The sequence below is a fragment of the Paramormyrops kingsleyae genome, chromosome 18 (assembly GCF_048594095.1).
Source record: "Paramormyrops kingsleyae isolate MSU_618 chromosome 18, PKINGS_0.4, whole genome shotgun sequence".
NCBI lineage: Eukaryota > Metazoa > Chordata > Actinopteri > Osteoglossiformes > Mormyridae > Paramormyrops > Paramormyrops kingsleyae.
Window position 1 is genome coordinate 23,102,396 of NC_132814.1, and position 27,635 is coordinate 23,130,030.

General features: G+C 50.4%; 1 protein-coding gene across 5 annotated transcripts in view; it reads left to right on the plus strand.

The window, feature by feature from the left end:
- The first annotated feature begins 366 nt into the window (after positions 1-366).
- The window catches only part of mtcl2 (microtubule crosslinking factor 2), a 32,975-nt gene continuing 5,706 nt past the window's right edge, over positions 367-27,635 (plus strand). For 2 of the 5 annotated variants that reach the window (XM_023834139.2, XM_023834140.2), the window contains exons 1-12: positions 368-779; positions 878-2,185; positions 4,169-4,393; positions 8,385-8,543; positions 19,029-19,091; positions 20,363-21,577; positions 22,781-22,918; positions 23,914-24,039; positions 24,239-24,469; positions 24,631-24,774; positions 25,111-25,287; positions 26,702-26,959. In XM_023834139.2, the coding sequence (XP_023689907.2) occupies positions 1,304-2,185; positions 4,169-4,393; positions 8,385-8,543; positions 19,029-19,091; positions 20,363-21,577; positions 22,781-22,918; positions 23,914-24,039; positions 24,239-24,469; positions 24,631-24,774; positions 25,111-25,287; positions 26,702-26,959 (3,618 nt within the window). In that variant the 5' untranslated portion in view covers positions 368-779; positions 878-1,303. Of the gene's footprint in view, positions 780-877; positions 2,186-4,168; positions 4,394-8,384; positions 8,544-19,028; positions 19,092-20,362; positions 21,578-22,780; positions 22,919-23,913; positions 24,040-24,238; positions 24,470-24,630; positions 24,775-25,110; positions 25,288-26,701; positions 26,960-27,635 lie in introns of all 5 variants that reach the window. The other 3 variants (XM_023834142.2, XM_023834141.2, XM_023834143.2) reach the window with 3 other exon arrangements.

Consider the following 27,635-nt stretch of genomic DNA (forward strand, 5'->3'; position numbering starts at 1 on the left):
CAGAACGTTAATTAATGGCTTTGTTTCAATGGTAATAATAGCCTTTGTTTCTGGAGTTCAAAAAAATCTGTCAAGTGCGCTAAGAAAAAATTAAACATTTTACATAATTATAATAGTTTTATTCTAAGAGACACCAGGACAAAGCATCTTATTTTATTTTTTTTTTTAGGAAAAAACAACAATAGCGCAAGAGCGGTTACCTCGTAAAACTGCGCGACACGGAGAAGCAGGAGAATCGGGATGGGAGTGAACGGCATGAACACGCGTGGGGGCGAGAGGGAGGGGAAAGAACAAAAAAGACGAAGGGGGTCGGGGGGGGCACAGAACTGGGGGAGGGGAGGTCGCTGAGGAGGAAACCGGAGAGCACTTACTGATTAGCGGGCAGGCCACAGGGCTTCTGAATCCCACAATACATTAACGTCAAATCACGAGGGATACAGAAATAATGGCGTGTGTATTATGGTGGGTAAGCTGTGTACTGAAGCAAGAGGCTCTCTGGAACCGTGAAAATTATGTACCGGGTTTTACATGGAGTGTGTTCTAATTAAATAAGGACAATTAAACAATCCACCGTGAATAATATGAAAACATTATCCGGAAACACCTTTTTACGAATAATTGCTTTGCCCACGGCTAATGTGCATGTGCAGTAATGAGTAGCAGGATCTCATTTCTATAAGTGAGTTGCATATACAAAGGGGAAAAAAATCTAGGAAGTGGCTTATATTAAAATAACTTTGAGCGGCCGGCGATTATTTATTACCGAGCAACACCTCTAGGTACGTATACATAATTCATGGGTACCCACTAGTTACACTGCGAGCAAGAATGCGGGGAGAAACCCGAGGGTAACCTCGATTATTGTGTTACGTTTTAGGAGGGATCATCCACACGCCTCCTGTGGTCGGCGGCGGCGGCAGAGAGCCGTGGGATGGATACGAAGCCCAGTGGAAAGGATCCAGACTGCCGATCGTCACAGACAGAGCCGCTATAGCTGGGCGGAGAGAGAGAGAGAAAATCCCCCCATTCGCACACTCCTTTCTTTATACGGGGAAATCGAGGCGACAGGGTGGCTCAAGTCTCCGAGAAGACGATTTAAAGGCATTTAAATCCCAATAACGGGAAAGAACAAAACTGTCGTCTGCACCGTAACGTTGTGGATTATTTTCATCATTGGATAATTTCTGGTGATTGCAAAACATTGCAAGGTTTTGAAAAGCTGCGCTCTTGCGGTTCATCTAGGGGGGAACTTCTTGCCTTGTGCGCTAGTTTCTGTTTTATGGTTGATATTACAGCGGAATGAATGACAAAGACAAAGGTTGACGCGACTTCGCCCACTCACTTAGCCTCCACGAAAGAAAGGAGACTCCGGCTTAAGATGGACAGCGAGAACGGGAGCGGCGACGGCGGAGAGGCGCAGCCCCGGCAGGAGCAGGCGACGGTGCACACGCATCAAGTCGGCGAGAAGAAGAAGATCACTCGAGCCCCATCGCCCGCAAGACCCAAAGATGTTCCTGGATGGTCCCTGTCGAAGATCAGAGGGGGTATCGGGGCTCCGACGCTGAGCATTAAACCTGGAGGTATGCATTTAGGGAGCCGCTTAACAAGGCGCAGCCCCGGCAAAGACATTAAACTGGAAAAAGGGAAACTGTCGGGGAAATCACTGCTCTCTGCAGCAGGTTCCCAAAAGAGCGGCGGCAAGTTGAGTAAATCTGCACGAAGGAAGACATCGGACGCCAGTAACGCCTCCGACGACTCGAGCAAGGACTCCGGCTGCGCCGCCGGTAAGCTATCGCCCACGGACAGCAGCTCGGAGCTGTCGGACTGCCCGTCTGAGGAGAACAAGCTTTCCACGGACGCGCTGAGCAGCGACACAGAGACCAGCAGCCGCGGAGGAGGGACGGAAGGGGACAGCAAAAGCAGGGACCTCGAATTGGAGAAGGGCGATCGGGGTAACCACCATGCCAAGAGCCAAGCAGAAAAGGACAGGATCTTGCTGGGACTGGAGACCGGGGAGGGGAGCGTCTCTCCCGGCGACGAGAGGTCTCTCGCCTCCTTTGACAGCCGCATGCCGGTTAGCACATCGCTGGCTTTTTCCGACCTGACCGAAGAGTTCATGGACGGCATGCACGACGAGTTTGTCAGGGAGATCGAAGAGCTGAGATCGGAAAACGACTACTTAAAAGTAAGGGCTGCGCGTTTATTGGCGTGCATTGACCAACAGTGTCCCCGTCTCGCCATCTTCGGGTATAAACCCAATGCCATTGTATATCAACACACACACACACACACACACACACACACACACACACAGGTTTGTAATTATATCTTAGTGGGGACTCTCCATTCTTTTTTATGGGGAGAACTCTAATCACAACATGACCACCTTAACCCCTACCCAGCCCTAACCTTAACTTTAATGGTCCCCACAACGTCTAAAACAACGTAATATAAACTTAATCCACACACACACACACACACACATATATATATATATATATATATATATATATATATATATATATATATATATGCACACACACACACACACTTAGGCCTATATATTTGTGTGTTTGTGTGTGTACACATACATTCCTCCTTAAAATGAACACACTCTATTTTGGACAATTTAGGGCTACACTACGATTGTTTACATGCGTTTCGACTGTTTTCGGATATATACTGAAGGGTGCTTCATTCTGTATAGTCTGTAAGTGCGTTTGAAACATATGCTATGTTATGATTAACAAGGATGAATAACCTGCAGCGTCAAAATCTGTATTCGCGCATAGTGTGCAGAATAGTGATTATAAGCTGGAACACTGGTCGGGGTGAAGCAGGGTAACTCCACAGCAAAATCAGCAGTGTTATTTTTTACAAAGACAGTTCATAAGGCAAATTTGAGACTAACGTGGCCTGTTAGCTTTGTTGATTTGTATATTTGACTCAACGTTGTTGCTATCTAATACAGTTAGGAATACACTGGTTGCCGAAATATTTAATATGTGTTTTTAACATATAACATGCTTAATGTACAATTCCCTGGTGTGATGAACGATACATTTTTGGAAACACGAATGAAATACGCACTTACATTCTAATTTCAGTTTATTGGTCATAAAACACATTTTTTTGTTTGCGATCATAGTGTTTATCTTACCACATTGTAACATTGTATGTATATAATAGCGTTCGGCTCTTCTTGTTCCAGCCATGAGCTTGCCTTCACCTGCACCACACCTAGCTCTCGTACTAATTGACCACGTTCGGCGGAGTTTTTTCCCCATTTAATATCCTGCGCATAAAACGATTCACTAAAATAATTTGAGGAGGGGCCCATTTAAAAGATGCAGCTGAGCGCCGCCGTGCAGATGCTGCAGCACCCCCCAGCGAGGCGGATCACGTGAGACGCGCTGCAGTGCGTGACCCACATTGCCGCGCGCTCCTCGGCACTGTCTGCAATGAGTGGCCTATATTTACACCACCCCTATAAATACTTTAAATACTTTACTTCACTTATTACTACAGTTAACGTTTTTCAGGGGGTCATGCAAACACAAATGAAGGAGGGTCTGTGTAAAGATAACTTCCTTGTGTAAGTGTTCCTTGTGTATTGAGCTTACCTTTAAAATGTGTTTTATCTGTTTTGATGACTGGATTCACACAATATTGAACACATTTTCAGGTCCGTATAGGCGTGATGTCAAATTATATATAAATTATGAAATTTGTACCAGTTAATCCACACAGAAGACTATCAAATCAAAGTTTTTTGCCACGTGTTGAATATACAAAATTTCTTGCAATGAAAATGGTTGATTCGTTAATTCTGTTGTTTTGTTGCATGATTTTTATAAGGCTGTATAAACAGGCCTTAACGTTTTTCGGGGGTATGTGCAATCAATGAGAATTTGGCTTGAGAAGTTAGAGGTACACCATTACGTTTGGAAATTGATCCTTTTGTACGGCTTCATGCCTCGTTAAAGAGACAATGAAGCGGCTCTTTTCCCTTGGGCCCTTGGTAGATAGTGCACCTTGTTAGCATACTGTGCTAACAGGCTACACCTCGTGCTCAGAGCCACGTTTTCAGCCACTGTGATGATGACAGGGATGATGAAAGCGGAAGCGCGTGCCCCCGTCGATCCCCCTGTGTCTGCGCCGTGTCCAGGACGAGATCGACGAGCTGCGCTCAGAGATGCTGGAGATGCGCGACATGTACATGGAGGACGACGTGTACCAGCTGCAGGACCTGCGGCAGCAGCTGGACCAGGCTAACAAGACCTGCCGCATCCTGCAGTACCGCCTGCGCAAGGCCGAGCGCCGCAGCCTGCGCGTGGCCCAGACCGGCCAGGCGGACGGCGAGCTCATCCGGACATTGGAGCAGGATGTGAAGGTGGGTCTTCGCCTTGGTGGCCGGGGGGGCATTCATGCATATCTCCGTGGGCATGGAATTGTGGACTGAGCCAGGCATCTGCATATTTTTTTCCCTGTTCTACATAGTGTGTAGCTCCGGGGGTTGGGGTCTGTGTCCATGCCCAGAAGGTTGTGGGTTCAAATCCCTTGGTTGGAAGAGTAATCATATCACCTGTGGGCACTTTGGCATACCCTGTAGATGGTTTCCACATCTGTATATGACTTTGGATAAAAGTATCCCCTCAGTAAATCAGTGCTCCCATTTGCATGTTTGACCTAAAATGTTAATGTGAGACCAACTGCAGAAATCTGCACATTGAAATTCATAAGGTCCTCAATACTCCCAACCTACAGTTAAGACCATAAAAAATCCAAAAAGAGTCAGCATTACTCAGGAAAGCGCCTCTGGCAGGATGAATTACCCAGAAGTGAGCAGATTTACTGGCCGGTGACAGGTTTTGCTTTTAAAAACCAGCTTGAATGATTTTCGGTGCTTTGCGTGAACGTCCCACGTCTCTCTCCGTGCCCGTACAGTAGGGGCAATGTTTCAATGCAGCTGTTCGCACAAAGAGACCTCTCTCACACGCCACGGAGGAGAAAGCAGGAGGGAGGGGATGATGTCATTTCCCCCAGTCCGGCCCCGCTGTCGCTGTCCCTCACAAAAAATGGGGCATTTGTAAAAAAAAAAAAAAAAAAAAAAGAAAAGGAAAAAAAAGTGCAGAAAGAAAGGCCCCCTTCATCCCCAAAGCTAACATTGTGCCTCTTTGTGAGGCTGCAGCGACTCTGAGGGACTCCTTTCTCGCGTCGTCGAGTTCAGAAGTCTCGTGCTAGGCGAGTACCCAGGCCCCACGGAAGGTACCAGAAGCCCCAGATAATGAATGTGGCCCCTGAGACTCTGAGACGGCTCGCCAACACTCGGGCGATTGTTTCTCTGCGCTACTGGTGCAGCTCCGGTCAGGTTTCCGCTGTCAGCTGCCCAGCTAAAACCAAAACATCATTTAGCTGGAGGCCAGACTTAGAAGTGCTGTTTGGCCGAGGCGTCCCTGAAGTCCTGCCACAGCAGCCTGTTTAATAAACACCATAATTGTAACTTTAAACCCGGAGTAAGCTGAAGGCAGTATTTAAAAATGGGTTCATTATGAGGTAGTCTTCTGTGGGGTGACGAGTGGTTCAGTGGGTTAGAAGGCTGTGCCTGTCATCAGAAGGTTGTTGGTTTAAATCTCAGGGTCAGCAGAATGAGCTCACTGTTGGGCTTCTGAGCTAGGCGCTTAACTCCCAACTGCCCCAGGGACTGTCATTTGGGGTTAGGGAATTTGGAGATATCTGCAAAATCGTTTAGAAAACCAGTTTTAAATGTTGTGGTTTGGGACCCGTGTCATGGAAATGTTTATATATCAAGTTCTCCAAATAAGGGATGGTGAGTATGTAGTGAAATGTGTCATATGGGAACATGACCTCCGCAGGAAGTGCATTTCCTGTTTTTTTTTTTTTGTTTATGGTTGGTGAATTCCTAGCTGTGGATGTGTCCCGATGCTCTGCGTGTCTTATCTGTCCTTCAAGAGGGATCCACTTCCTGTCTCGACGCTTGTCCTCCTGCTCAGAATGGCAGACTACAGTTACATTTTATTTATTTAGTAGACACTTTTATCAAAGGCAATGTTCAGCTCAGACAGCAGCGTCAGACAGTCTCTGGAGCAGTTAGGGGGGTTAGGGTTTTGTTCAAGAGCCTGGTGGTGATGACACTCTACTGACTACGGGATTTGAACTGGTGACCTTCTGATCACAGACACTGTGTCCTTACCTGCTGCGCAACAAATAAATGCTAATGTGATGGGACCCCCCCCCCCCCCCCGTGAGCACACCCCCTCTCTTGAGCAGCTGGGGCAGGATCAGCACGTGAGGTAGAGTCTCCGCCTTTGATGTGGAGACAGAGGGATCGTTACTCATCCGGCTTGGCTCTGAGGCAGCGGATACGGCTGATTCACCATTCCGAGGGTAGTCCTCGAAAGTCTACTCCGCAGGATGAGGGGGACACTCAGCGGTGTCCCTGGAAAAGTCAGGGGGTGTTGTCAGGTTGAGAGGCACGCAGCTGGGGGCCTGACATCCCCCCCCCTCCCCCCCTCCCCATATGGTCAGGCATCTATTAAACACAGAGAGAGGAGAAGCTGCTCCAGTCCCTGAGGCCACGGTGCTCGCTGTGTTGCCACGACGAGAGGTAGCATTCCAGGGCTGACTGCGTGACATTTTCCGAAGCTGTGGCGGGGTCGTTCGGAGCGGTCGTTCGGAGCGGTCGTTCGGAGCGGTCGTTCGGAGCGGTCGCTCGAGGCTTGCGGCCGTGACGGTTCAGGCCGGCAGTGAACTGACGCACTCGCGCACACACTTTCATCACGGACAGGCAGGAAGCAGACAGTGGTGTTTATCACTACGGCGACTGCTGATGACTCTGTTAGCACCTCAGAACAGTCTTCTGTTTCAAAGCAGCTCCTTTAGGGTGAATCCAAATCAAATTAAAGTAGAATACAGTAGTGGGGTGGGGGAGGGGGCAATCCACAGCAAATCAGCCTTATGTCAACAAGTCCAGTCACTGTCTAGAAATAGCGGCATTTGATTGGCTGAAGAGTGTCACACATTTGATTGGTCAGGCCTTGTACATGTATAAAGAGTCAGTTTGATTGGTTTACTACTACCAAGAGTCACTGTTGCTATAAAATGTAGCCTTACACTTAAAGAGCTGCCTTGGGAAGCCTTCTGGGCTGTTAATGAAAAAGGGTATTGATTTTACAGTGTGGGCTGTCTGCCACCCGGTGCCGGCTGAGTGGGTGGGTGGGCGAGTCGTCACGGGGGGGGGGGGTGTCTTACGCACCCCCCCGCCGCCCGCGTTCTGCGCCCTCCCACATTTCGGCTCCTCTTGCCCTTTCCAGCCTCCGGCTGCCAGTTAGGGAGCGAGGGAGCAGATTCTCACACAGCTGCGTGTCGCCGTTCGCCCGCGATCATTTTCAATTAGCTGGATTTTTTAGTGATTAGTCAGGAGCTGTTTTGCTGTAAAAACATTCCACTGTCAGCTGCCATCAGACTGAATGATCTGAAGATTTTCCAGCTCATCAGGATGTCATTGTCACCTGCGAGTATGATCCACCCTTGAATATCTTCCAAGATGGTATTTAGGTAGATAGATAATTTATTTATCCCAAAGGAAACTAGTTTACTCTATCTATCTATCTATCTATCTATCTATCTATCTATCTATCTATCTATCTATCTATCTATCTCTCTATCTATCTATCTATTTTTCTGTCTGTCTGTCTGTCTATCTATCTAATCTGTCTGCCTCTCTATCTATCTATCTATCTATCTATCTATCTATCTGTTAGTTTTCACAGCAGCCCCTCATTGACTGTTGTCACTGTCTGTCTGTCTATCTATCTATCTGTCTGTCTGTCTGTCTGTCTGTCTGTCTCCCTACCTTTGTGGCTACACTCCCTGCATGTCCCTCTTATGACCCATGCAGAAACCGTCTTTGCTGCGATGCCCATGTTTAAGCTAAGGCAGTTTGATGGGTCTCTGTGCTGCGTGTCCCAGAGCATCATTAAATCTTCATTCTCCAACAGCTATATCAGCCCCAACCTCTGGCCCTCATTCTCCAGCTCCGACAGACACAGGAAATTAGGAGGAACGATCGTTCAGTCAGACTCTTTGCCTTGTGCGTGAATCTTACTTGGGGGAAATTAGAGATGTTTCACAGCTAATTTAAGGTTGATCACACACGACATAATGATTAAAGGTGGAGGCGTGTAAGTTTAAAGTAACTTTTAAGAGCCAGGAAGTGTTCAGTGTAAATAACCTGAAAGAACAGGTAACTCTGCATCTCTGTGGATAAAAGTGAAAGATACTCATGTTAAAGTGTCACGGAAGTATAGGACGCCTTTGAAGTGACCCGAGTGCACCTTTCCGTTTCTGTGTTCGGAACAAAGGTGGCGAAGGACGTATCCATCCGGCTGCACAATGAGCTGGAGGCAGTGGAGAAGAAGAGGTCCCAGCTGGAGCAGGAGAACGAGGACCTGCGGCAGCGGCTGCAGGATCTGGAGGTCTCCAAGCAGGTCCTGCAGACCGAGATGGAAAAGACCAGAGAGGTGCGTCCTGCAGTTGGGGGCCGGGGGAGGGGCTACGGCTTCCTGTCCGTTTGCCTTTGTTTGGGGCACTGTGGAAGGCTGGCCAGTCCAGGAACGGTTTTTACGTATTTTGAAGGAACCTCTCGGTAGATGTTAAGGTCGTCCACGTTCTCCTGACCTATAAAGTCTCCCCCATGGTTTTTCCTCAGACCAAAATAAAATCAGCGGCATTGTCCCAGAAATAACTTCCGAACTTGGGCGCCCCTGTGACCTCTCACAGTCTGGATTTTGCCTCCCTTCCTGATGATCACTGGTCTTTTCCGTGTTTGTCGCCCAGTTGCCATGGCGAAGAAAGTTGAAAGGTGGCAAGGAATACCCCATGTCAATGGGGGTCTCTCTCAGCCATACGCCGGCCCTTTCTCGGCTTCCCTGGCTCGCTTCAGCCGGTTTTGACATTTAGGGGGCTTACCCACGCTTGGCTGACTGATCGGCACAAAATCGTCACTGTCTGTTCCTCTGTTGTGGATACAGAGAGAACTGTGTGTGAGTGTTAAGCACTGGACAGGCACTGTAAATTACTGTACATTCGTTGTAAATTAAGCTGACTGCTGAAACACATTACAGTCAGGAATAAAGGAACTGCAGGTCAGTTGTAATATTGATTAAAACATTAAATAGCCCTAATTTAGGCGACGTGGTTCAATGGGCAGCACTGTTTTCTCTCTCCTGCAGTTGCGGTTTCAAATCTCACTTCAGCTTGTGTGTGGAGGGTCTCTCCATGCTCTCCTCATTTGCACAGGTTTCCTCTTGCAGTCCAAGGATGCACAGTTATGGTAATTGCCTGTACGGCGCGTGTGTACGTGTGTGTGTGTGAGTGTGTAAATGCCCTGTGATGCACTAGCGGTCTGTCCAGGCTGTGCCCTTTGCTGCCTGGGATAGACTCCAGGCCCCTTCTGACTTTGACCAAGATATGGGCAGATTAGGTTGGGCAGGGCGGCCCAAATTAAATGCGTTTAACAGCTTAATCATCACAGCAGTTTGACATCAGAGTCGCTTATGCATTAGAGGGGATGTGGGTGTCGTTTCAGGCCATAACCCTGTAATCTAACGCCATGGTAACAGCAGGAAGGCAGTGTTGACATTGCCCCCCCCCCACCTCATCTTACGTCCCCCTGTTGCCACTCCAGGGGGTAGGCAGGGGATGGGCAACAACAACCTCGAGTGGAGGTGAAGGACAGGGCAGGGCGGGGGGCGGGGCTGCCTCCTGGTGGGCTCTCGGTGTAAGGACACCCTCAGTCTCATTTGCGTCGGTTTACATTTCATCCTTCCTTTTTTGGTCGACTCCTCTCGGGCCCGACAGCTCTTTGTTTATAAGTGAAATGCAGACAGTAGTTGCTCACAGATCAGCATGCAGCCTGATACCGTCGCTCAGCTGGGGATTTGAATATTTGAACAAATGTTCTAAATGTACGTTAAATTCTAACCGAAGCACAGGGAGTACTAGCACACACCAATACACCTCCAGGCGAGACGGCAGAAAAAGAAGGAAATCTTCCTTTGTCCGATTTGTCATCTTCCTCTGGTCCCACCCATGCCTCTGTGTTCCTTTCACCCCATTGGCTGTTCTCCCATTGCATTACATCATCCAATCGGAGGTCCCCATCGCAGCAATTCATCTCAAGAAGGTGCTGTTGCAGGGGAAAGACATCGCTGCTCCGATTTAGAGAACCTGTACGTTCAAATAAACCTCCCTCACTGCCGCCCCCCCTTCCGGCGGCTTGCCGTGCCCCCTTAGTTCAGCCGGAGCAGGATCTTCCCTGAATTCGACTGATTAACCCGGGTGCGGCCGTTTACAAACCGTTCAGGGAGGAGATTTCCAAGAAAGCGGAATGAAGACAGCGTGATTTTCACGGGACGTCACACCAGATGCCCCCAAGGAGTCGGCAACAAAGAGGCTCCGCGGGCAAAGCGGTCGACATGGGGGCCTCTCCCTCGCGGTGGGGGGGGGGGGGGTGAAGGAGCGGCAGCACGGCCTCCTACAAGCTGCCTGACAAAAGAAAACGATCTCTCTCCATGGGCTGGTTCGCTCACCTTTAAAAGGTTCATTTTTACGCTCCAGAGATCGATGGCTGTGAGCTCTCAGGGGCTACTGAGGCTGGTGTGGCGCTTTTCATAGGTGTCACGTTCGGCGTGAATGTCAGCCTGCTGCGGGGGGGGGGGGGTGGAGGAAGGGGGGGGGGGCTCCTGGGCGGATACGCTGGCGGCCGTGTGCTGCAGCCGCCGCTCTCCCCTCACGTGAAACCTGAGACTGCTTTACCGCAGTGTCAGCGGATAGCGCCACCCGGAGGCCATGGGAGAGAGACGCGGGCGGAGCCAGGCGCAGCTGGGTCTTTAACATATTTGGAGCACGTCCAGGGCCTGCAGAACTGGGTCATGCCCTGTTTTTCCTTTGCATATGCTCCTTGTCTGATTCTGGACCCTCGAATGCTGGCTTCAGAAACGCTCCGGTCATGATTTGCCGGCTGAAACAGCCTCGCTGATTGGTGTGAAGGCCTTCCTGCAGTGCTGTTTATAGTTCCCAGCAGCCTCCTGGGGACAGAACCAATGGCCAGCCGGCCTCCCAGAGACGCCCAGGCGCCTCCCGGCCTACAGCTCCACTCCATCGCCTGGGTGGATGATCCGCTTCGATTCTCCCCAGTCCAGCTGTATTTTTACCTCGCTTCCCCTATTAGACACCCCCCCTAACCGGCCGCCCAGCCCTGATTTCTCTCATTCTTTTTTTAGCCCCGTATCCCATACCAGTGATGCAGCGGCCTGGCTGATCGGCCCAAAAACAGCCACAAAAACGTGCCAGATCTATTCATATCTCCACCATCTATGTTCCGAATAAGGCGGCTAGATTGTATAAAAATGTGAAAAGTCACTTCCCGCACTGTTCAACAATGAACTGCTGTAGTAAATCTACATTTAATGTAATCCATCCATCCATCAGTGACAACAGCCAATGAGGGGCTGCTGTGAAAACTAACAGAGAGATAGATAGATAGATAGATAGATAGATAAATAGATAGATAGATGCTTAACGTTTAAAATGTTTAACATTTTAGTGGATTTTTTCCCTTAGTGTAGTTTTTTTAATAAACCTGTTAATATAATGCATAAACATGAGAGGGTGTTAATATTTATATTATAAATTAGCTACAGAGGAAAGTACAATTTTTAGCATAATTGATTTTATGACCTTGAAGTTCCCTTCCATCCATCCATCTATCCATCCGTCTTCCACTCGCTTGTCCTGGTTTGGGTCACGGGAGTCTTGGACTGTATCTCAGGCAGCTTTGTGGTCTAAAAACTCTGACCCTCCACCTCCCTCGTCTAGCATTTCGCTTCCTTGCTGGCCGCATGACACAGTCACAGTCATGACACAGTCACAGTCATGACACAGTCCTGTTGGTGCCATCACAGTGCGCTCCGGGTCCCCGCTCCGCTGCCCCCAGGACTGCGTGTCCCCGCCCCCGTATAAGCCATGTCTTACGCAGGGTGGTTTGTTCGTATCTGAACAAGGATCGGAGCGAAATCCTTCACGCTTCCCTTGCGCTCGGCATCCCCATGAGATCCCCCCCGCCCCGGGTCTCTGCTCCTTCGAGTGCCTTTTCTCTCACGTTCGGCTGGGCCCGGTGACCCACGGTTAGGACTCGCACATCGCCGCGGGGGGTGGGGGGGCAATCTGGCTCCCCACCCCTCCCCATCCCTCTTCTCAGGTCGGACAGTTTGCCAAGAGGCATGCATAACGGTGTCAGACCCTGACAAGCTGTTGTTTTCTCAGGCACCTCTTCAACCTCCCCCCCCCCCCCATTATCTGCTCTCTGTTAAATCTCAGCTCACGTTGTTTTTGTGCTTTTTTTGTACCGCTTGCTCAGCGAAGGTCGCTCGCCCTGATCTCTGTCAAATCTGCGACCCAGAAACGTGTTTTGCTTGTTTATCCGGTTGCTGGGCTACAAGCGGCAATCGCTCATTTAATATCAGATGATTAATTAATTTGCAGAAAGTAAATAAGTCGTTTTTTTCTGTAAATATTCACCGGGGAGACAGCAGGGAAGGTTTTTTTTTATGGTAATCTGCCTTCATCCTTTCAAGCTGTCCTGAAATATCTTTGCCGTCTTGCCCGTTAATAGGATTCGTTTTACAGTCGATCCGTCGCGACTTTCTGATTGTCTTGCCACCTGCTGTTTGAAAGCTAATTACATTCTCATCGCATCAGAATATCCTAGATCAGTGGAAAAACCTTTATTCGTCTGCTTTGCATTTTGTGTTGTTGAATCCCGTTCTTTCGCTGTATAAAATCGGTCGGTTGAAACGCTTTTTTTTTTTTTTTTTTTGTAGAGAAGCTTTTATACGCGGTAGAGAATGGAGGACGGGCTCCCCGGTTGCGGATGAGCGCGATGCCTCCCGTGCGGCGCCTGGGCTCAGCTGTGCTCCGTTTGCAGCCTGACGGTCTCGGGCAGATGTAACCCAGACAGACCGCACAAGGAGCTGAAACTGATACCAGAGCTCGTTAAATATACCAGGAGCTGGTGAAAGGAGTCGCCTTGAGGAGACCTGATGTTTTGGATTAACCCATAAATATACATCTCGCCGTTAATCAGGGGCGTTTCTGTCTACTGAAAAGATCAGGGGCTAACTCAAGTTTACCTGGGTCTTGAGATCGGCATCGGGGCTAAAATACTCGGAGCTACAGTCCCAAGTGATCGGTCCTAACGACGCCCATGCCATTAGTCATCCGCTTTGCCCAAAATAATATTATTAAAATATAATAATAACGATATTCTCATTAAAACTAAATACTCAAGCAATGTTATAAAAATAATAATGACATCATCTGATACCAAACGACATGTAACTAAACGAGTAACGGTGTTGGATTCCACTCAGAGGCTCCAGCGGAAAGTTCAGGGTTCCGCGTGGGATTCTTTGGGGAGAGCTGGGAGATGGAATCACCTGGGTCACCTCTGTAGTTACTGTCACCGCTCATCACTGCCTGCTCTGGAGAGGCGCTCTCTGTCTGTCTGAGCGATGAAGGCCTGCTCCTTCGTTAATTAACACTTTAATTAAACACGGCTAATATTCCGACAATTGCATAATGATGATGACAGAGAGGGCTCGTCACGCTCCGATCACGGGATCGCTGGAGGTATGCTTCGCCAAGGCGGGCGGTGATCAAACACCTAAACCCGCCCAGAGCGGTGTGGATGAAGACACCATGGATTTTGGCGATCTCAAGGTGATTTTTGGATGAAACACCAAGGGGGGGGTGATCAAAATGTGCTGCGTGTCAATAAGAACAGTGGAGGATCATAGAGACGGTCCAATGTCCCTCCCCGGGTACTGAGATCCTGAGGGACTTGCAGCTGGACCCAGACCCGTGTCCAGGCTCAGTGTAGAACCTGCATTAGCATCATGAAGGAGCTTCACACATTGTCTATCTTACAGTAGGTGCACACGCTAGAAAATTGACTCGAGATTGGTGCAAAGCTTGCAGAAGTTGGGCAGGGCAGGACGTCGGAGATTCGCTCCAGGTTTTTGGACATGACCGCACTGACGTTTGGAAGATGGCACTTTCCCCGCATGCTAGGAAGATATGTGGAAATGCTGTAGTCTTATGTTCACAGCAAACAGCAGAAGGGTGTGAATTTCAGGCCTGGAATTTTCAGAGGGAGCGCTTGTGTTCCGTTTGGTTCCGCATGAGCAGGGCTGTCAGTTGCATGGAGATTTGTCGCAGTGAGGCAGTAAGTGGCCGATGGTTTCCCTGTTCCATGTGGAAAACGCTGGCTTTATGGCACAACCTCAAACCAAGACTTAACACTGGGGAGACATGTTTCTAAATCATTCTACTCTAAAATGGAGGCTGACCCCAGTCTTATGCCCACCTCAGTTTCCTGGGGACAGCAGGCAGCTTCTATGAAACGTTACTGAAGCAAGTCAGAGGATTTAATAAGGGCTGAATGCTCGGGGGTCTCTAATGAGCCCAGAGCTTGTGGTCTTGATTACATTTCGCTGGAAGAGACTGGATTTTTGTTTTGTTTTTTGACAGTGATCTTTTGTGGGTTTTCTACTGCTGGTTAAACTGGAGAGTGGTTCAGTTAAGGGCCCTAGACTGGGCACCACAAACACCCCGGTGTAATCTCTGGATTCCAGCTCTGCATTTTTTTGGTTTTACCACATGACATGGCCGTAAACAGACCGTTTCAGTCGATGACCGAGCCAGCTCTGATGGAGCTTGGATGGTCAGAAATGTTTTCTGAGGAGGTTTTTCGTCTGCAAAAGGCTGCAGGACAGGCCCGTGAGTGGTCCATTGCTGAAAAAATTTTGTCTGGTGGAAGAAGAAGGACTAAATGTTTTTGTCTGTTCACCTGTTTGTTGCTGTTGTATGGAATAGAGATATTGAGGTTTATGAAAGTTTGCGGCAGATATATAGAAACACCCTACAAGTGTGAACCTATGGCAGCCCTATAGTCCTGCTTAATATGCAGACATAAACTGACTAATTAAAATGAGTCAATTTTAACAAGACTCGGATTTTCCCTCCCTTTACGGGAGTCACCGTGGCAACCATTCGCAATCCAACGCTTTTGAAGTGTTCAGGCTGAGCAGAGATGTGTGATGAGCACGTAGGACGGGCCAAGAAATCAGAAGGGGGGGGGGGGGGGGGGGCCTGAACACAGCACGCAAACAGTGACGGCAACTCCAGAGTCCTGGGACTTTCCAGTACCATCTCTAGGCTGCCGCATGACAACGATGGAGAGACACGGCCTTAGCGACGGGAGAAGGGCCGGCCCGCCCTGCCACGATGGCTGATCACCCGCAGGAATTACGTCCCTGTCACGGGCTGCTAAAAGCCAGCCACCTGAGTGGGGAGATGAGGTCATGGCGGGATGTGGGAGACCCCCACCGCGCCAGGAAACCGCTTAACCGCTTCCAGCGTCACACACGCATGAGCCGTGTTTTAGGGCAGGATAAAGCCTCCTTTAATGGGCACCCCTGGTGCGATACCCCCCAACGAGGACGGGAGCCAGGTGGGGGGGCGGGTCCTGCAGGCTCAGCGTTTCCACGGCGATCGTCGTAATGCTTCGGGGGGGTCGCATCTCAGCACCGTGCTTTGGTTGCACACGGGCTGGATCTCTGCGGCCGTGCTGCACGAGGCAGATGGTGGTGAGCTCAGGAGCTGAGTGTTCAGATTCATGGAGGTTCCCTTGGCAACAGTTGCCATCGGTTCAGATGTCCTCGAGCCAGTGGGGGAGGGGAAGTTAGTGAATCATCTACCCCCCCCCCCCCCTTTTATGCATACAATGGAAACTTAAGATGACATGAACGCGGATACCAGTCCCAACGCCAGGCCAGGTCCTTTCCGGAACACGTCTCTCCTGGACTTTTTGATCATTTCCCGTGTCATTTACTTAATTCCTCATCGGTTACTCTCACCTGCTACCAAAAAATGCAAAGCACCTGTAATAAAATCTAATGGCGAGTGCGAGAGGCGTGCATTGTACCACCCCCCCTGCACGCACGGCCTCCGTCGGAGGAGGGGGGCAAGCCCTGTCCGCTGCCGCACCATCTGCCTGCTTGATGAGCGCAGCCATCTCACCCTGGGAGGGTACCAGCTAATCTCCCCGATCGGCTCTAGGCTTCGTCGTTAGCCACTCAGCTGAAGGGCGGCAGGAGTGGTTGCCATGGAGACCGATTATGGTCTGCGGTAGCGGCTGTGAGCGGAGCAGCCCAGTGGCTCTCAGAATCTCATCTGCCTTTAATGGGGGAAGCGCCAAGATGATGATGATCATCATTTCCATCTTCATCATTATCATCATCATCTGCCTTTTTCCACATATTCCTCACACTGCAAAAGGTCGCCTTTCCCCTGACAGGACCTGATAGTAACCCTTTCTCCTGTCGGGACCTGATAGTAACCCTATCTCCTGTCAGGACCTGATAGTAACCCTATCTCCTGTCGGGACCTGATAGTGACCCTATCTCCTGTCGGGACCTGATAGTGACCCTATCTCCTGTCGGGACCTGATAGTGACCCTATCTCCTGTCGGGACCTGATAGTGACCCTTTCTCCTGTCGGGACCTGATAGTGACCCTTTCTCCTGTCGGGACCTGATAGTGACCCTTTCTCCTGTCGGGACCTGATAGTGACCCTTTCTCCTGTCGGGACCTGATAGTGACCCTATCTCCTGTCGGGACCTGATAGTGACCCTTTCTCCTGTCGGGACCTGATAGTGACCCTTTCTCCTGTCGGGACCTGATAGTGACCCTTTCTCCTGTCGGGACCTGATAGTGACCCTTTCTCCTGTCGGGACCTGGTGGTAACACTGGAGGTAGCACGGCCTTATAGGGCAGCAGTGTTGACGCTTTGGTTGCCGTGTGACACACTGGCGCTGTTGGTGCGCAATGCCCAAAGAGCCACTTAGGCAGCTCTCTGTAATCCCAGCCTCTTTCCTGTAGTGCCTGTGTTTTGATAGAGAAGATGGGAGGTGGGGGGGGGGGGGGTCTTTGTAAACACCCCCCCATCCTTAGCCTCAGATCTTCAAAGCCCTTTGAACAGCCCCCCCCCCGCCCAGGTTCCCGTCAAGCCCAGCAGAGCAGTCACGGGGAGCCATAACAGAGGACCCCACACTGCGGTCGTCCGTGACGCCCTGCAGCGTTTACTGTCGAGTGAAACCCGATGCTTCTCTCTTTGTTGTTTTAGCAGCAGACTGACTCCTGATTTCCAGGGCCAGCATGGGGCATCGACAGTGCCGTCTATTGTCTCAATGTCTGATGGAGGCATTAATGTAACTGTAAGAGGAACCACCACCCCTCCCCAACCACCCCGGGTCGTATCACCATCTACCTGGATTGGCTAGGACTCGCAACATTGGTAATCCTCAGAGTCAGCATTTCCAAGCCCCCTGAAACACCCTGTGAATGAGGTGATCTTGACCTCCCTGTCTAACCCTTTAGAGTTGTGAGGTAAGCGGAGACCCCATTAAATCGCCTCCTTTGTGACGCAGGACTCATCCACGGCTTGCAGGTGGCGCTTTGTCAGCTGGCCCAATTTTACACTTACTGGTCAGCAAACTCCAAGCAACACCCAGAATGCCTTTCTTCAGAGCAACTGTTTTAAACCAATAGGGTAATGAGTATTGTGAATGTACCATGACCAGACCAATCAGATTTATTTTGGTGAATGAGTGACAACTGGTGTTTGGATTGCATGGCTAAGCCAGACTTTGTTCTCCATATATGTAGATACTCTTCAGCATGCTGCAAATTATAACCAAATGCAAACCTTGCATTTTAATCTTCAGTTTGAATGTAACATAGTGGGTTTCGCTTCCTGAAGGTTGCAGGTTGTGTCATGAAAAATATCCCTTCCGGATGTCGTTCTCTACTAACCCGTTTTCAGAACTCAGCCTGGGCTTGGCAGTCGGCTCAGATTTCTGCAGGTACATAGCTGAGGCATGTGAGGTGTGTGATTACCAGGCAGGTAGCGTGACGTTCCCCTGCAGACACGGGGGGGCAGGAGGGGGCCTCTCAGCATGGGAGATACCTGACGTCAGCGCTTTATTTGTCTGTTCAGCTTTGCCGCTTTCGCCAAATATTTACCTCCCTGGTCCTGCATGACTGTTTGTTTCCCATATTAGGTCAGGATGTGTTTGCCTAAATGCCTGGGGATGGCAGGGCTCCTTCACTCAGGAGCTTTGCCAGGTTGCATCAGCTTGGACTTCATGTGCCCTGTGTTTGTGTGTCTCTGCACTGGGGAAGGCAGGGGTGTGGTTCCCCGTCGCCCTTAGCGACAGATCGGATCAAACGAGCGAGAGGTGAAACATATCAGAAACCGGATCGATGCGAAATTGACGCCGTAGTCGCAGTGCGGGGAGAGTTAATCGATTTAGCAATGAAGTTTTGGAGCCCGTTGATTATTTTTTTCGCAGCTGAATTGCGACGTGCTGCCGGCGTGCAGACATGTTACGGGAGCCACTGTCCCCATGCGGCTTTATGTCCGATTGCTCGCAGACCCCGCAGCTTTTCCTGCTGCTTTCCTGCCCACTTGCCCACCCGCCTGCGTCTGACTTATTCCACTCTTTGTGCTTAAGAGCAAGGCAGACGCTCCAGCGGGAGAATAATCTGTGGGCCGCTTCGCTGTTTGCCGTAGCGCATTCATCATTTTGGGCGGTTGCCATGGAGATGGCTGCTGGAGATAGTGCAGCGCCGCATAAGCGTGACAGAAAATGGCACGTGTGTCTGAGAGGTGTGTGTGTGTGTGTGTGTGTGTGTGTGTCCAGCCTGTACCATGACACCCCCGAACGATCCATCCCCCCCTTATTTACACATGGCCGCTGATTCACGGCACTGGCAGCTGTGTGCACTGGCAGCTGTGTGCACTGGCAGCTGTATGCACGCCAAGCGTCTCGCATGTATGAGATTTCCTCCCGAGCCATAAATGTGTTTTCTTTCTCTTGACAGAATTCACTGAAAAAGAGAAGCTCCCGGCAGCCGAACAAAGCGGAGAAGAAGCCCTCTCCCCAGGTAGGGTGGGGGGACTTGTGCAGAGGTGCCCTGAGCCGCAGGCGGGGGAGGGGGGCAGGTAGCAGACAGCAGAACAGGCCATGCCCCTGAGACCGCAGCTCTGATCTGGTGAAAAGGCAGAATCGATCCAACCCCCCCATCCCGATGGCTGCATGTAGAAAATTGTGTCATTTTTATGCTTCTTGCTGTGAATTCAAGCCTGTAGGGGGATTTTTAGGTGGGGAATGTGTCCTGCCCCCCCTTCAGTAATGAAAATGGAGCGGGTTTCATTACACACAAACTTGCAGTTGAATGAGACCGGTTTCATTTTAAAAGCACAAACTCTCTATCTAACAATGTCAAACTACACATGTGTGTATTTCCCAGAGGCAGCCAAAAAGCACACTGCATTTTATGAGCTTAGCTTTCGTCTCTGTGCACTGCGTAACACTGCACTGATCCTGCTCACGCAGCCGTGCAATCTTGGGGATTCTGACCTATGATGAAATCTCTGAAATTCCCCATCAAACCTCCTAGTACTTTCCTTCATATTTTCGAGAAACAGGTATGAGTCGTCAAGGGAATCGGCAGCAGATCCAAGTTCCCTAGAGTTTTTCATCCCGAGTTGGTGGGCGGGATTATATTAGGAGATAAGATAAGATCAACATGAACTTTAATGATCCCAGGAGAAATTCTGCTGCATACAGCGGCGAGGAACGTAAAGTGCGGACAAACAAACACTCAGTGCAAAACAAAGAGAATGTACAAAGACAATATCCATAGTGCAGACAGATTTAGAAAGAACACGGTACATTAATAGAGCATCCTTAAAAAGGACATTAAGGAAATAAATGTTTAAAAATAAAGCAATAACTAAATAAATAAAACAATGGAAGGTTAATGCATTTAGATATGCGTGTATCCATCTGGGGGGGCACACTGGCACAGTAGAAGTCAAACCTCTGGGTCCAGGGTTCGAGTCTCCGCCCTGGCTCTATGAGTGTGGAGTTTGCACGTTCTCATCGTGGGGTTTCCTCTGGGTAATCTGCTTTCCCCCCACAGTCCAAAGACATGTTGAGGGGGGTGGGTTGGCACCCCATCCTGGGTTATTTCCTGCCTTGTGCCCCTAGCTGCATAGGACGAACAGGTATAGAAAATGGATGGATCGGTATATCCGTCCATCATGAATTCACGAAATGGCCTAGGCTCTAAAAAGAAAATGCAGAATGGGGGGGCACAGCTGTCCCGTTGAGGCGGGGGTGCTCACTTGGGGTGTCGCTTGTGGTTCCCAGGAGGATAGCTCCGATCTCAAGTGCCAGCTCCACTTCGCCAAGGAGGAATCAGCGCTCATGTGCAAGAAGCTGACCAAAATGGCCAAGGAGAGCGAGGGCATGCGGGAGGAGCTGGCCAAGTACCGCTCGCTCTACGGAGACCTGGACGCCTCCCTGTCCGTGGAGGAGGTGGCCGACTCGCCTCACAGCCGTGAGGCCGAGGTCAAGGTTCACCTCAAGCTGGTGGAGGAGGAAGCCAACCTGCTGAGTCGCCGCATCGTGGAGCTAGAGGTGGAGAACCGGGGCCTGCGAGCCGAGATGGACGACATGAAGTGCCAGGACCTGCCTGGGGGGGCGGGGCCTCTGGCACTGGGAGGGGGTGTGGCCACGGGAGACAGCACCGTGGAGCTGCAGAGGCACCTGCAGTTTGTGGAGGAGGAGGCAGAGCTGCTGCGGCGCTCCCTGCTGGAGATGGAGGAGCAGAACAAGCTGCTGATGAACGAGCTTAACCGCTACAAATCGGAGCAGGAGCCCGAGGGGGACCTGGCGGTGGGGACGGTAGGGGATGAGGACGCCGGCGATGGCTACACGGTGGGCGAGCCGCCGCAGGAGGAGCTGCGCAACGCGCGGCTGCAGATCGGCGAGCTCAGCGGCAAGGTGAAGAAGCTGCAGTACGAGAACCGCGTGCTGCTGTCCAACCTGCAGCGCTGCGACCTCGCGTCCTACTCGCGGCTCGCCATGGAGACGGACGCCGAGGCTGGTGACTCTGCCGAGTGTGTGCCGTGCCAGCAGCGGCGCGAGGGGCCTGTGGGCGGTGAGAGCGGCGCGCCAGCAGAGCCGGAAAAGACGCCGGCGGAGGGCGGCCGGGACGGGCACGTCGAGGCCACCCTGCAGGGCCTTAAACCGAAGGACTATGAGGCCCTCCTGGCAGTGAGGGACCAAGCACACCTGGTCACCACTGCCATCCAGCTGCTCACTGCGTCCGGCTCAGGCTGGCTGTTCCCCTACCGCAAGACAGCATCCTGCCCTAACGAACCGGCAGAGCCAGAGAAGAACCAGGATCTGCCCCTGATGGAGGCGCTGAATGGCCGGCTGGGCGTCCTGCAGACGCAGCTGCTGTCCTTCATAGACCGGGTGGAGGACCTGAGGGCCAGGGAGTCAGTGGAGGGGCCCTTGCTGGAGAGCAGCAACACCGAGGACCAGGGCAAGAGCAGGGAGGCCACGGTCGAGCGGAAGGTGAGGACATTTCGACCCCCTGCCTTTTGTTTTGATTTCCTCCGTTCCCTGAACTCTCCCCTTCCTCGCAACATTTTTTTGTTTATCCCTCTCCTTTATATCCCATCCCAAAGCTCACTAACACCCCCACACTTAAAATTTCCAGAACCGGGTGCATGTTGGTCACACACACGTAGACTGACACCTATTAGCCTCTAATGGAGTTCCCCAAAAGATATTCTTATTAAAATGTAACATTAGACTGAATATCCTCCTGGCTGTAATGTTCAGCATGGAAGTTAATGACCAGCTGTGTATTTTACATAGCATTCAGGAGCAGAATATTATGGTATTAGTAGCATTTTTGTCCATATATATGTAATCACCCTGGTGTCCAGAGGTAGACATTTCAGGTCCAGAAAGTAAAAATCCAGACCAAGATTTAGTTTCAACCAACTAATTATTAAGAGTCCCTGCCTCATGCCCTGTGCTGCTTGGGGTAGACTGCAGACCCGCTGTGACCCTCTACTGGATAAGTGTTTCTTGGAGATGAGTGGATGGATGGTTTAATGGATGGATAATATTAGTTTGGACCTGCTGGTTCACCGCCACCTCCCCGGTGTAGTCCTCACCTTAGGAAGTTACCTGAGCATCCAGCTTCTCCTGGTATGTGGCCAAGTACATCGGACTGAAGCTGGCCATGGGAGGCTTCCGGAAATCTCCATCAGAGGCTAATCCCCACGGCTCTTCCCCTCATTGCATGAGCATCATAGCCGACGGTTCCTACACACGTTTTTTCCCCTTTTCCTACTTCCTCTCTCTCTTCTTCTCCTTCTTCCGCTCTTCTCTATTCTTTTTTTGATTTTCTGTTCCTCTTCCCCCGCCTCCCGCTCCCTGCCCCCCTGCAGTCGTTGTTCTTGGTCCTCATTTTTGTTTTGGTTCTGTTCTCCATGCTGTCTTATGCCGCTGTGGCAAAACTGTTTTTTCTTTACATACTTTTCTTCGTCTTGTAAGTTCTCTTGATGTTCTTTACGGAAACCATCAATTTGTCCCATTTTGTTTCTGGAACCCCTCCCCTCATCCTCCTCTCCCTCCTCCTCCTGTTCCTCCTCTCCCCCTTTGTGGTCCACATTAACACCCTCCCGGTCCCCCCTCTCCTCCTCTGTCCTGCCTCCCCTCTCTTTATCCTTTGTTCTGTTTTCATTAACTTGCCCATGCATGCAGCAGCCTGACTTTAGGGACCAATCAGCGCATCGGGTCAAAGGTCAGAACGTGCACCTGAGCAAAACAGAGGAGGCGGACAACAAGGAAAAGGACCAGGACACCCAGCAACCAGAGGGAAAGGAGACCGACACCACAGAGGTGTGTCAGTTGACTTACAATCACAAGGTGCCCCTTCTGGAATATTCTCAGATCAGTTCAGTGAAATGTTTTGGAACAGCTGCATGCAGTCAAGAGCTTGCCCACAGCCTTGTTGATTTGACCTTTAGGTAAACAGTCTCCATGGTAACACAGGTTATAACGGGAAGTCTGTTCAGGCTATAAGGCCGAGATGCCTGAGATCAACACAATGGCACCATCTCCTTCCACAGGATGTTCGTTTATTGTTCTCAAAAGCAGAAAATAATATGAAAGTTACTTCTGGTGTGTGGCGTTTTGTTCCGCAGTGGACTTCACTCCCTCAGGGGTCTCACGGCCCTCCCGAATCGGTGTACGACCGGCTGCTCCCATCTAACTAAGCCTCAGCATCTCTCTGCTAACATTAGCATTTAGGAGGAGTTGAGTTAATTTTAGATCGAACTTCAGAAGGGTTATTCCGGAATTATCTAAATAAATATTCTTGTTTTGGTAGCCGGTTTCGTATTGGACATATTTGTCTTCACACCATCAAGTCGGCGGGTGGCCAGTTGCCGACGCCGGAGCCTTCCGGCAAGCTGCCATCAGCGCAGATGCTATCGTAGGCTGTTTTGGAGTGTTACGGGGTCACGTTGTGGAAAGTGGCACAGCGATGGCTGTCAACCAAATAGGGACACGGTCACAGGCAGCAATGGTCAGGCTCAAACTGGATACCGCGGTAACATCGGGTTCCTATCCCAGCTGTAGCTGATTGCGAATTTTCTTCTGCATCGTTGGCGCTATGCAGAAATGGAGCAATGCTCTTTTGCAGAACGGCCTTACAGAGATGCTCTGGATTGCCGTAAGCCGGGATGACGGCCCGGCACGCATCCGAAGCCCCGTAAATCAGACAGGAGGCACAGCTGGGCCCCTCCAGACGAGCCGTCTCTCTCCCCTGCTGTGGTGGGGGGGGGGGGGGCGTTTACCTCGCGCCTGACATCCTCGCCATCTCCTCTCCCCAGCAGCTAGACCAGATCCGAGAGCTGCAGGTACTGCTGTCGGAGGCCAGGGACGGTGTGCGGAGTGTCCAGGAGCAGCTGTCCCAGGAGAGGCAGGCGCGCAGGGAGGACTCCCAGAAACTGGTGCAGGTACCAGCTGTCACTAAGACAACAACAGCACCATGGACTCCCCACACACTGCAGTCAGCCCCTGAACCCCCCCCCCCCACACACATACACACACACAGCTCCCTATAGTCTCCTCCCAGTCATCCATTCCTTCGTGTCTTCACTTTCTGTTGGGACCTGCTCCCTTCCACCAACCCCCCTCGGCCTCCTCACTTCCCAGCTGCAAGAGGAGCACCAGAAGGCCCTGGTGCGGAGGGACTTCCAGCTGCAGAGTCTGAGCCTACAGACCCGCCTCCAGCAGAAGTTCTGGAGCCAGGAGAGGAACCTAATGGTGCAGGAGTCCCAGCAGCTGAAGCAGAATCTGCTGCTGCTCAGCCTGAAATTGCGGTGGCTCCTCAAACAGTGGAGGCTGGGCAAGAAGCTGGAGGGAGAAGGGAAGGACATCCTTGAGGTATGCAAGCACAGGGGACTTTTATTTTGACGTTCATTAGAGGGCACTACATTAACCCTTTCAGTGCTGCAATAGTAGGTATAGAGGGAAGGTTGAGGGAGTATATTTTAATGTACTGTTGTGTTTCAACGGTTCTGGGGTAAAATGAATTCTGTCCTCAGGTGAATAACGTGAAGGACCTCTACCTGCTGCTGGAGGAGGAGGGCCTGGCCTCCCATCAGGGGGACAACAAGGCCTCCTTGACAGAGGAGGAGTCCAGCCCTGTGGCCAAGGATGTGTGTCAGCTGGAACGGACCATCAAACAGGTGCCAGCCGTCTGAGACGTCTGTGAGATCTGTCCCAGAGCCGGGGGTTCATGTTTACGAATTTCACAGAGAGCTACAGTAATTTTTGAGAAGAGAGCTGTTGGGTCAACAGCATCTGACATAGCGTACAAGTTGAGAAGATTACGAAATGGCTATAAGATGATACAGCTTTCATAATGGGACTGATTTTCCTGGTCTCATTGTCAGAAATCGAACGGCTTCCTTGTCCCAAAGACATATCAGCTATTTGATGATGGTTCGTTATTGGCTGCATAAAGTATACAAATTATAGTGAATAGAAATACCGGTCAGTTTATAATTAATTAAAGTACAAAGTTTTCACAGACCAGTGGGCTGAGCAGCACCTTGGCAGACCTGAAGGGGGCGCTACATGACCTGACCACAGAGCTGCGAGAAGAACGGCAGGGATCTCAGGAGCTCACCCAGCAGTTTGCCCGAGCAAAGGCTTCATGGGAGGCGGAGCGCACTGAGCTTAAGAGTCACATTGCGCAGGTGAGCAGCTGCCCTCCATACTCGCGTTAACGTCATGAGAGCGATTCTACCGAGTGCTTCAGCTCTGGTGTCTCCAAAGGAGTTCAGCACCACTGATAAAAATATCCATGGTCTGGAATCTCACTAGAATCTCTAGCAAGCTTTAGTCTATCCTTGAAAAGCTCCAGCAGAGCCCAACCACTGTACTAGACTATATCTCTGGCCTGTCGTAAAGCTTTGGTGTTTCTCTAAGCTTTCTGTAGGAGTTTGCAATAAGTCATTATCCCAAAAAGCAGCAAAGCCGTCAATTCAGCCCCTTTAAGGATATTCCATAACGATTGATGCCAGTGATGTTAATTTGGTCTCAGAACTGCGGTGAAGGAAGGCGGCCAGGTGCAGTTTGAGTGTTTTACGGGGAGCTGGCAGACGAGCTGTAAGGAAAACGGGCACCCGAAAGGCACCGTGCTGATGGGATGCCGTGGCAGCCGGGGGCAGATTTACTGCATTCAGCAAGCTGTATTTCAGCGTCATTTCGTCCATCCTGACATTGACCTTGGCGTAGTGTGAAAGGCAGGCGGTGGAAGCCGATGGCAAGTCGCCATTGCTTTGGGCCTTCAAGGTTGGGTGACTTTTTGACCAGAACCCGGAAAAAATGGATGCCTTGGTACTATTCCCAAGTTTCCCTTGCAACGGTTCCTCATTCATGTCCAGGACAAAAGAGCACTATTGTGTTTATGTATGCAACCGATGGGTTTTGCGGCTCACGTGAGCCAACGAAGGTTTGCTTCAAAAACTTCGTAAAGATCCAGATTGCATGCTGGGAAAGAGGAGACTCATGCTGACCCCTGTGTTTAATATGGTGGCTGAATGGGTCTGGTGTTGATTGTGGGACTGCTGTGCCTCAGAAACAAGCAACAGCTGTTAAACCAGACATCACTGCTCATCAAGTCCAATTGTAACAGGGGAGAAAACATACCTATTGTAAATAACGCATTTCCAAGTTTTGTAGTTAGTTCTGAGAGAATTGGTGTGTTGCTGGTTTTGTTTCTTAAATATTTTATATATACAGCGCCCTCCACAATTATTGGCACCCCTTGTAAAGATTTGTGAAAAGGGTAGAAAAAATCCACCTTCTGGTGAAGTAACGTCATCTCACACTGAGGTTTTGTGAAGCCACTTCACAAAAAGGTGTTTTTTTTTTCTAACCCTTTTTTAGAAAAATGGTGCCAATAATCGTGGAGGGCACTGTATATCTGATTGTCTTATATCTGATTGGCCTTAAATATTCGCACATATTATTTAATTCTTTATTTTATCATCAAGAAATGTATCAGTCTATTTCTGTGCCTTTTATATATAATCTGCCAAATTTAATGCCTGAAAACGTGGGCGTCCTCATAGCCATGAACCAACCAGCCATCCCACCCCCTCACAGCTGGAGTCCAAGGCAGGGAAAGCTGGAATGGCAGCTGAGAAGGAGGCCCCAGAGCTGAAGGCAGCGTTAAGGAGGGAACGCGAGGAGCACCAGCACCTTCTGGCCGACTCCTACGCCGCCGTCATGGACCTGACCAAGCAGCTGCAGATCAACGAGCGTAACTGGAGCCGCGAGAAGCTGGAACTGCTGGAGCGCTTCAATCAGGAGCGTGGCCAGTGGGAGCAGCGGCTGCGAGACACGCAGGCCAAGACCGGCCAGGTTAGCCGCCAGCACCTGAACCTCCGCTTGGCCCCTGGGAACCTGCCCTGCATTCCCGTCCACTTCTCCTCCTTGTTTCTTTTCTTATTACTCTTTTTCTATGTCCGCTATTTATGGAGAAGATTTGATTTTTCCAAGACAATGGCATCACGACGAATTACCACAGAGATACAGTGTGTCATTATGATGCACACATAGTGATTTCGTGTCTCCAGCGGCACTCGTTGAGAAGCCGTTTGAACCTCTGTAGGCAGCTACCATGATGGCAAGCTGTGGGTTCAGGGACAACATGTGGGGGAAGCTTTCTCACGAGGATTCAGCCACAGCCAGGAAGGAAGTGAATCCTCATGATGCACAGCAGCATGAAATATAGCCGTGCTCCTCCGAGGAAGCTGTGGGATTAGTCATGCGTAAAGTACTCTGCTTGGTCACAGGGAGTAGAGATCGCTGTTCAGTGACTAAGGATGGTTTCTGGGCTTGCGGTACACGTTCAGAACCGTTTGTTGATGCTGGCAAACCCTAAATTAAATCCCGTAATGGATCAAGGCCAATTGATATTTGTGGCGGCCAGCTGTTGAAAATCCCGTGTCGTACACATCCAGCTTCACTGTTGTTTTATTTATCGCTAAGCATGCCGTTAGTGTTTTATCTCCTAAAGAGTGATTGTCCATTCATG